The 10,611-nt window shown below is 41.1% G+C and overlaps 1 protein-coding gene across 5 annotated transcripts in view; it reads right to left on the bottom strand.

Annotated features, from left to right (window-relative positions):
* Positions 1–6,324: 6,324 nt before the first annotated feature.
* Positions 6,325–10,611, bottom strand: part of ATE1 (arginyltransferase 1) — a 51,792-nt gene continuing 47,505 nt past the window's right edge. For all 5 annotated transcript variants that reach the window (XM_075257533.1, XM_075257532.1, XM_075257534.1 and 2 more), the window contains 2 exons: positions 7,663–7,783; positions 6,325–7,331 (listed from right to left, as the gene is read on the bottom strand). In XM_075257533.1, the coding sequence (XP_075113634.1) occupies positions 7,153–7,331; positions 7,663–7,783 (300 nt within the window). In that variant the 3' untranslated portion in view covers positions 6,325–7,152. The remainder of the gene's footprint in view (positions 7,332–7,662; positions 7,784–10,611) is intronic.

Below are 10,611 nucleotides of genomic sequence, written 5' to 3'. Positions count from 1 at the left end.
GTGAGGTCAGAGATAGCCGAACTGGAGCGAATGGCAAACCCAACCCATGACTGGAAACAGACTTAAAAAACATGGGACACGTTTTGATATACCGGTTACTGAATTCTGACATAGTACAGGGTGATTTAAGGGCCCATGAACCAGTGGGCATTTGACTGCATATCATGATAAACTCGGCCCCCAACTTGGTCAAGTGCAAGGCTGGTGCAAATATAATGGCCTGTAGTAGTAACATCAGTGGCAAATATTATTATTTTTATTGTTTATTTATATAGCACAATTCCATGGTGCTGTACATTATTATATATATTCCATGGTGCTGTACACTATTATATATATTCCATGGTGATGTACATTATTATATATATTCCATGGTGCTGTACACTATTATATATATTCCATGGTGATGTACATTATTATATATATTCCATGGTGCTGTACACTATTATATATATTCCATGGTGATGTACATTATTATATTAATTCCAGGGTGCTGTACTTTATTATATTAATTCCATGGTGTTGTACTTAATTATATTACTTTCATGGTGCCGTACATTATGTTAATTCCATGGTGCTGTACATTATATTAATTCCATGGTGTTTTACATTATTATATTAATCCCATGGTGCCGTACATTATTATATTAATCCCATGGTGCTGTACATTATTATATTAATTCCATGGTGCTGTACATTATTATGTTAATTCCATGGTGCCGTACATTATTATATTAATCCCATGGTGCTGTACATTATTATATTAATTCCATGGTGCTGTACATTATTATGTTAATTCCATGGTGCCGTACATTATTATGTTAATCCCATGGTGCTGTACATTATTATATTAATTCTATGGTGCTGTACATTATTATGTTATTTCCATGGTGCTGTACATTATATTAATTCCATGGTGTTTTACATTATTATATTAATCCCATGGTGCTGTACATTATTATATTAATTCCATGGTGCTGTACATTATTATGTTAATTCCATGGTGCCGTACATTATTATGTTAATCCCATGGTGCTGTACATTATTATATTAATTCCATGGTGCTGTACACTATTATATTAATTCCACGGTGTTGTACATTTGAGGGCTTAAATACAGTACACAAAATATACAAATATAATACTACCAGTGACCAACTGGCAAAATCTGATAGAGGTCCCTGCCCACAAGAGCTTACAATCTATGAGGGAAGAGGGATAGAGACAGAAGGTGATGACCACTAGCTGAAAATCAAAGCTAAACAGGACGGTAAAATCAATATAAATAAGGATTCGCCGTAATCATAATGACTCGTCAGACGAAGCTGCCATGCATGTCATTTTCATAATGAGTGCCGTAAAAACGAAATGTAAAAAATTATGATAGAATTGTGTTTATTTTTTTTTGTAAAAAGCTGATAAAAATTGATCAAAACATTATATGTACCCCAAAATGGTGCCAAATAAAAGAACTTGACATACAGAGAATAAGCCCTCACTTAGCTATGTCAACAAAAAATAAAAAAAGTTATAAATTTTGGAAAGCAGGGAAGGAAAATATGAAACAATTTGCAGAGCTTAAATGTACAATGTACCCTGCGTCTATGAAGGGTTAACCCAATTTTGGCTGACGATGGAAAACGGTTACCAACTCTAGCTTCAGAATAAAATGATTATTATAATGACATTACACAATTATTAATATTATATAATTAGCTGTATAGCTTGCTGTCTAGTTACTTTCATAGGAATAGAATAACCGGCTTGACTGTCAGCCATTTGTGAAGGAGTCGGAGTCAGAGGAGGGGTCGGAGGTTTTCCCTACTTACTCCCCAGCCCTGCCTTCACCTCAACACATTGTTAGAATTTGGGGTTAAGAATAAACCATGTCCCTTTATTTATCACGAGGGGCTGACCCCCGACCACAATATCTGAACGACCTGAGACAATGAGTCACTGAAATAATGGAGTCTATATATTTGCGGATATGCTGGCTCGCGTCTGGACAGAACTGGACTATCGCCTAGACATCTGCCGTGACTCTAATGGAAATCACTTCGAGCATTTGCAGTGTATAGATATTTGGAGCTGGATAGATAGTGTATATTTTTGGGTTAATAAGTTTGTGTTATGAATACCAAAGCTATCTTTTTTTTTTTTTTTTTTTTAAGAGGCGTGAGGGTGGAGCGCCACTCCTGGTCCTGTGCGGTAATGACCTGTTGGCTCCTCTTCCTCATGTCACAGACGACCTTGTTCCGATTCTAAAAGAATCTCACATTTTGACCAATAATAAGTCCACCTTGAATAAAATTAGAAACAGGTCAGAACAAACAAACCATTATGCAAATATATCACCGGCGTTGGGTTCCCATGTGGCCCCCCCAACCCCGAAGGCTCTGTTGGCCTGACCATGTGTTTAGAGTCATAACCACTTAGTCAGATGTAAGGAGTTACAAAGAGTGTCTCCTGCTCTGGTGGTCCTGTCCTGTCCTCCATTACAAACAAAACCAATTGATTTCTATGGGCACCGTGTAATGCCTCATTTCCCCTATGGAGGTGCTGCAGGGAGACTTTACACTTACCGTCAGGGGTTAAAGAAATTGTAATAAAACTGTATTTTTGACTATTCACTGTTGTAATGATTACTCCGATAATAGTGTTTTACAGCAGTCATATGGACAACAGGCATTAGTAGTCTGGAGATGTAACTTGCAGTCTATGGTAAAGTAGTGGGCATGCTCTGTGAACTGTGCAGAGGTCACTGTAAACAGGGGAAGGAGGAGAACTATGACCATCACCTATTGTGAGAGGTGTAATATCATGCTATCTATATATAGGTTAGAACTTACATTGTAATCCTGCCTGTAATGCTAAGGAGATGGCTACAGAGAAGTGATCTCTACAGAACAGGAAGCCGACAACTATTTTAAGGCTCAGTGGCTAAATTCCTCCCTATAACCCTAAAATATACCCTAGTAAGATGTCTGTGTGCACACCAGTCCACAGGAACTCACCGAATTGTAGCTAGAACTCATCCTAATAGCTGTAAAGTCCTTGGTATACATTCTGGGTAACTTCCAACTGGGCCAGATAATAGTCCTTGTAATACAAGCAGAAGGAAAGATGGATCAGTTGTCTCCAATTGCGGAAGATCTTAGAGTAACATAATGACCAATTGTGTGCTACTAAACCAATGGAACATTGGATAACCACAAATGCTCCCACTGAGTTTCCCATCTTAGCTTCTTCATTGTCTATTATTCTGAGTTACATCATGCACATAAATAATCCGACCGACTATAAGTTATATGGACAGCAATATGGGGCTAGAGTACAATGAGTAAAATGTAGTAAAGAAAAAGATACGTCAGTAAAATATGATCTATCCAGCACTACTTATATGACATATGCAAAGCCGGATAGACTCGACGTATGTGATTCTAGATTCTCCTCTGAATACAATGCTTACAGTATGGAGGAACATATTGCTGAATGTATGGTGTTCGATGGAGTATGCCGGATTTTTTCCCCTCATATTCCAATGACACGGAGCAGAATAGGACCCATTCTATAATCATCGGAACAAAACATCTGATGCCAGTCAGTCATGAGGCCTCAACCTTTAAGAAAGGCCATCAAGTACAGCACCGAGCGGTATATGGTACAGTATTGTTAGGTGATGGAGTATTACGATAGGTGTCAAGTGGACTCTCACCTGGTGGAGTTGTGAAGAATTCACAACTCCCATTAGCGTCTTAGATCCGTTGCTCATGGGGTTCCTCCCTGGATGAGATGTAGCAGCTGAATCCTAATCACTAGTGGTGTCAATCGAAATGCCAGAGGACCAAAGTAAAGGAACCGGGCTTCACCAAATGGATATCAAACCTCTTTATTAAAGTTCAAGACAACACAACGCGTTTCGGGATTCAATTGCCCTTTCTCAACTTAGCGTTCCAGACAGAAGCTGCGCTATCCACGTTTTGCTTACCGGACTGCAGCGCTCGGCCCACTTGTTTGTCATTGAAGTGGTTGAGAGTACGTAACGGGACATTTTCTTCAAGTATTATCATAGTTCCTCTATTTACAAGGACGCCGGGATTCTTTGCCAAATCCAGATAAACCCTATTGACTTTAAAAGCTGTTCATCCCGGTTCCATAAGGATTTTACTCAGGACTACTGAACGGTAATCTGCTTTGGTATGACGTCATATTTTCCTATATTTCACTCTATTATACGGATCTATTTGCAGCTCAGCTTGGCGCTCTTATTTCAAACTAAACCATCAACACAATAACCATAAAGAAACCACTTAACTTGTGCAAACAGGATCCTATATGGAGAAGGTGACGACGAAACCCAAGCCAACGTGTATTTGTTTATACCCTACAAACTTAATTAAAAATAAAGCTAAATAAATAAGAACTCCGCTCGTGTGTTATCACGCAACGAATCAGGGCTCTGGTGGAATTCCATATGGATGGCGGTAAAATTAGGTAGAAGGCAGTGTTTGTATAGCCAATATCTCTGCGAATGTAAACGGTCCACTGTAATTCGCAAGGCCGGGTCGTGAAAAGTTCTGCGTGCTTCTCATTTCATTGCATTGATTGCCTTGGAACCTTAGCCTTCCTCCTGAACCACAGAGTAAAGGGTGAAATAACAAGAGCAAACGCCAGAGAGGATTAGAGCCTGCACGGAACACAAGGAGTAGAAAGGAGCCCAGAGGTTTCTGATGTAGGCTAAGCCCTCTAATTCTGGGCATATGGGTTTTATTAAGGCTTAGATTAGAGAAATGAACTCATGCAGACTATACAGGGAGGACACAACTTTGGACTCTTCTATCCCGAGAGCACAATAAGGCCACACATACTCTTCACGAAATGTACAATGTGTAGCGCCTCTGTCTGAAAGCACATTAAAGCCGAAAAGATAATTGAGTCCATGCACTGTAGACATGAAAACCAATCCGGTATAGGTTTCACATACCTGCCGCCGAATACAAGGGATGATGGATTTACAAGAACCTCTTACTCTCAGAGACACTCGAAAACATAAATGCCATATAAAAATGCATGGCCGAGGAGAGACAGCGTAGGAAACATAAGACAAGATGTTAACCAATGTGTATACGCAGGCATATGCTGTAGACAGTAAATTATAATGGCAGAGCTATTCGTCTTACTACTCTTAAAGGGAGCTTGTGACCAGAAGCCATCCCTGCACCTAGGATGATTCATTCCCCCCTTCAGAATCGGCACCTCCATGTCTGGGATGATATGTTGGGTTCTGGTGACAGCCGCTCCCTAAAATGGCCATATATGTTAGATTAATATTTGGAGATTCTGGTGGACCAGCCAATAATGGAATGTGCATTGGGGCCTTCATCTCTTACTTGATGATAGATGTCGGGAAGATTTGGGCAGTTGCCATTTCAACACATCCAGGTCTTTTGTTCTTGAGGAGATGAGCAGCCATCAAAAATGTCTGGCAGTAGTTTGCTTCACCCTACGTGACCTATTCTTATATTAGGGAGAATTTATTAAGACAGGCATTCTGTATGTCAGTCTTAATCCACTAAGAACTCAATATTGCAGTCTCGTTTCAGGTGCACACAGTTTGCCTGAATCACAAATGGTAAATCGGTGCCTCTATTACCAAAAAATGCAAATGAGCTCCTTGGAGCAATGAGGGCATTGGCGCTTACCTCAATGGAGCAACAGCAACGCATCATTGCTCCAAAAACCTCATTTGCCTACTACCTAAGCACGATATCCCAACAACAGAGTCACTGATTCACAAGGGGAAACCACCTTAACCTATCCCCATCCGCGGGGCTGGGCTCTGATGACAGACTCCTTTTAGACAAGAGTCTGTCATGTATATGGTGTAGCAAAGGTAGGTGTTGGTTAAAGGGAGTGTAAATGTCCTGCATTTGTAGAACTGTTTGTACTTTTATTGGAAGGAGGACGTGGATGACACGTGGATTGGCATCCGTGTGTCAACCATGGTTTTTAGTGACCCATACATTGAAATGAAATGGATTGAGCCGCAAATACAAAGAGCAGAGGACCTGCTCCATATTTAGATGCTCTTGCTACATCCCGGGCACACCAGCCGTGATGCTACGTCCCAGCCACACCAGCCATGACGCTCTCCATTGGGTTTTCTACAGGGTATAGGTAACCCTACGGACCACGGTTTGCTTCTTACATTCGCATTGGACTATACATTTTAATATAAAACTAAAACTCACCCTGCACTCAAATCCGGAACACAGCCCTACCACAAAATTACCATTAAAGCAGAAAATAAAGGAAGGACCTCATATAATTTTGTAAATTTTTTTTTTATTATTGTGGAATAAAGAAAACCATATCCGATGTCTCTCTAACCACATAACAGAAAAAAATTCAACAGAAGTTAACTCGACAGTAGGTAAACAGACTAAAAAGACATGAAATGTTTAGCCTGCTGATTTGTTATAGACGTCACCAAACCACCAAAGTATATTCTCCGTAAACAGGAATCGGTTACTTGATAGGGCGAATTTTCATGACGAGAGGAAAGTTAAGCTTTTGTGAGCGTTTATAGTGAGTGTAGAAAGTTTTGAGCGTACACAGTGAAGGTCAGGCATGGTGTGCCAGACATGGTTACAGTAAAGAGGCACGTAGGGTGACTAGGGACCTGTTCAAACTTTGTCGTCAGCGGTTAGGAGAACGCCTTTGAAGAAGTCATAGCTTGTGATATGTTAAACTGATCACATATCTGTTTAATGCCTTTCAGGCAGAAGATACTTGGACTATTATGAATCTACTTTTTATACGTGTGGCCACCAAAAATTGTGCCTAGAGACCTTCCACCAAGTTCTACAGAACTATACAAAAACCATACATAAAGTGCAATCTCATATGTCAACACACAATATATTCAGACCTTTCTCAGTGACGTACGTAAAGGGTTTTTATTTTTTACGGGCCAGTAGGCACAAGCGACCATCTTTTTCTTGTTGCCACCACCTGCATAGTAAAACTATCTTTCTTTGGGGACATAATATCATAGGAAACTCACACTTTATCCATCACACCAGTCGATCTTATTAAAAAAATATTGGCATGCAGTCTTCTTCTCCGGAGCTTTATTTTTGAGGGTCCAAACTCAACTACGGTATAGAAGCATGCGTTCTGCGCAGGTCTGACCCACCAAAGCGGCATACTGTTTAACAACGGTCTCATCGCTTGAGCCCTTGCGTCTCTTCTTGTATACGCTATAAGGCATGACGGTGCGTTTGTGTAGGACTCGGACACGGCTCAGCTCTGTCAAATGGTCTTTGTCCCCTGTGAAGAAGAGCAGAGGTGATATTCCACGAGAGAAGGAAAAAACAGAAATAAGTGATGAGAGTTTCCTCAAACATCTGTACAGAACAAAGAGCAGAAATGCAGTAGTGCCAGTTCAATATCTGATGGACAGGATGAGGAATGTATTTCTTCTGCTCAGGAACATCTGCGGCCCAGCTGGAAGAGAATACTGAAGACCTCTATAGAAAAAGAACACTATAGGCTCCTTCTGACCTTGTATGTGTAAAGGCTGTATAAAGGAAAATGGCTGCTGATCAGATAAAAAAAAGCAAAAAAAAGATTAAGAAAACGCAGGCCAAAAAGTGCATACCTTCTTTAGGATTACCATTAAACCGAGAGTATTTGGAGGACTCAAGCAGTGGTAGACATTTCTCGATAGGCACCCAGGAATAGCTCTCCGGACATAGAAGTTGTGATGGCTTATACTTTCCCTACAAAAGAGAAGAAACGAGAACTATAGTACAATAGGTAGATGGATTAAAAGGGAGTCTGTCACCAAAACCCAACATATCACAACAGCCCTGCAGATAGATAGGTTAGGGTCAGTAGATCCCAGTATATCAACCAAGCCGTGCAGATAGATAGGATAGTGTCATCAGAACCCAAAATATCACAACAGCCCTGCAGATAGATAGGTTAGGGTCACTAGAAACAGAATATCAATTCAGCCCTGCAGATAGATAGGTTAGGGTTGCCAGATCCCAGTATATCAACCCAGCTCTGCAGATAGGTTAGTGACACCAGATCCCAGTATATCACCCCAGCCCTGCAAATAGATAGGTTAAGGTCACTAAATCCCAGTATATCAACCCAGCTCTGCAGATAGGTTAAGGTCACTAGAAACAGCATATCAGTTCAGCCCTGCAGATAGTTTAGGGTCAACAGAGTCAACTGGTGTTTTCCCATTGTGAATTGATGCCTCCATTACCAAGAGATCTCCATTTTTGTCAACACAAAGGTGCCCAAGGGTGTTGCCGCTTACCTCTTTTGAACAAAGACAACGCGGCCAACCCAGAGTAACGTCACAGCAACAGAGGCACCGATTCAGAAGGCGATTTGTGAGGACTGTATGATAAAAGCTGAGACTGGGATATAATATTGTCAATCAGACACAGGTCAGGTCAACATTACATGACGCCTATATCCCTTTAAATACTGGCGATTTTCAGAAAGGATTGCCTATATAGAAATGGAAACTGAGGAAATACCTTCTAAGGATCTGCTCGTTGTTTCTGAAAGATTTAATGAAGCTGATAAAACACCTCTGGAAAAAGCAGCTTCGAGTATGGAGACCAATTTCTCCTAAATGTTTCCTGGCACGTGGCGTCTATTTACGGTTTTATTCCATACAAAAAGGGCACAAAAATAGCTTCAATAATTGCAGAGATTTTCTGCTATGGAAAGGAGCTACTGAAACACCAAGGTGATACTATCCCAAAGGAGACCACACACACACTTAGGCTACACTCACACGACTGTGGTCATTGTTGGCTGTGTCAGCACCACTATGGCATCCTTTTATTTTTCCCTACAAACCCTTTGACCTTTAAGGGGAGAGTTGGGTCAGAGGTAATGCAGCCGTATTTTCGTTCCGCCAAAAATTAGAGCGTACTTTAATTTTTCACGAACAGCACTCACTTGTGAACTTCAGTAGTGTGACTAGAGTCTCATTATTTTCAGACGATGGATTTGAGCTTCAGTGTCTAACTCAAATCCAACCCAAGACTAGCTCTACATGGAATGGACTTCAAAAACAGCTTATGTGGCTTTCTCTAAGGGGTACAAATTTTTGGGAGAACTGGCCAACCATCTCGTGTATTAGATGTTTGGAGGAGGTCGGGAAAGAGAAGGGTTGGTCATGTTGAACCTCGACAAGTCTGGTCCTAGTTCACGTGGCGGATGGGTGGCCACCAGGTATCTGGTAGTAGCCCACTCCCTTCTCCTCAATGAGAATAGCATGCTTGACCCAACCGAGTGTCCCGTGTATGGGGCCATTAAGAAGAATAGCTGTTGGATGAGCGAGCATTCAACCAACAACTACTGTAAATGCATGACCCATGAAAATGGAAATTGCCAATACAGAGACTTAAATGTGACACTTCCAAGGCCCCCCATAGATGTAAATGGAGTGCCAGTCAACTAAGCACTTAATTCACATGGAAGATGCAATGGATCCCCATTCTCCTGATCGCTTGGAGTCAGACCTCAGTGATCTGACACTTACCCCCTTAGGGGAGAAGTGCCTGAAAAGGACAAAACCCCTTTAAGATCTGGGACAAGGAACCAGTACAAGAACAAATTGCTTCTCTATAAATCAATATACAATACAATATTTTTCTGCGGTATAGTTATCTCTGTAGGATCAATCACTTCGTCATCTCGGGGCACGTGACCTGCACTAGTGAACTATCATGTACAGGAGAACATATACCGTTTTACCATACGGCTTTGCTTGCTTATATAAACATCCTTTGCAGCCGGGAGACCCTTCCAATAGGGTCCTTATGTGTGGCCAGTTTTCTTTTACAACTTTTAGGAAATCAAAAACAAGCGATATTCGTGGTCAGGAAATGACTATTCATCCTCCAAATTCATAGATCTGTACAGTATACATAAGATAACACTAGTGTCACCTACAAACCCTGGAACAAGAGGGAATCTCTATATATAGATGGTTTGTAAGGACCGGAAAGACCTAATTGCAAATGCGGCCAAGTTCTCGCCTGCTGTATACGCGTCCTGCCAATTATACAGCGTAATCCAGAGGACATTATACCCGTGATCAAAAGACGTATCAGCTTGTACTAAACAGAGGATGGCTAGGAGATATGCCTAATAATGTTTAGAGGATGTCCAAATAAAGAAGATGGATCCCGGATGTTTTACATCAACCGCAAGGACATCCAAATGTTTCCTCTGCTCCAATCTCTTCTTAAAAGAAATATCAGGCGGTACTATACATTGCAGATTGGGGGACGCAATGCCCCATAACAACGTATTGGACTTTATATATTTACCCCAGAGGTGTAACTATAGGGGATGTAGCAGTAACAGTCTCTACCGAGCGCTGGACCCCAAAAGTCCCTCCAAAATATACAACTATTTAAATGGAAGGGGTTATCTGGGTATTTGTATCCTATGGCCTATCCTTAGGACAGGTCATAAATATCTAAATGGCGGAAGGCCAACAGGTGGCCCTTGCACAACAACTATACGGGTCACTTCTGAAGCCTATACTACACACAACACGGGGCTGGAA

The sequence above is a fragment of the Leptodactylus fuscus genome, chromosome 10 (assembly GCF_031893055.1).
Source record: "Leptodactylus fuscus isolate aLepFus1 chromosome 10, aLepFus1.hap2, whole genome shotgun sequence".
In the NCBI taxonomy this organism is placed as follows: Eukaryota; Metazoa; Chordata; class Amphibia; order Anura; family Leptodactylidae; genus Leptodactylus; species Leptodactylus fuscus.
This window is presented reverse-complemented; position numbering and strand designations above follow the sequence as displayed.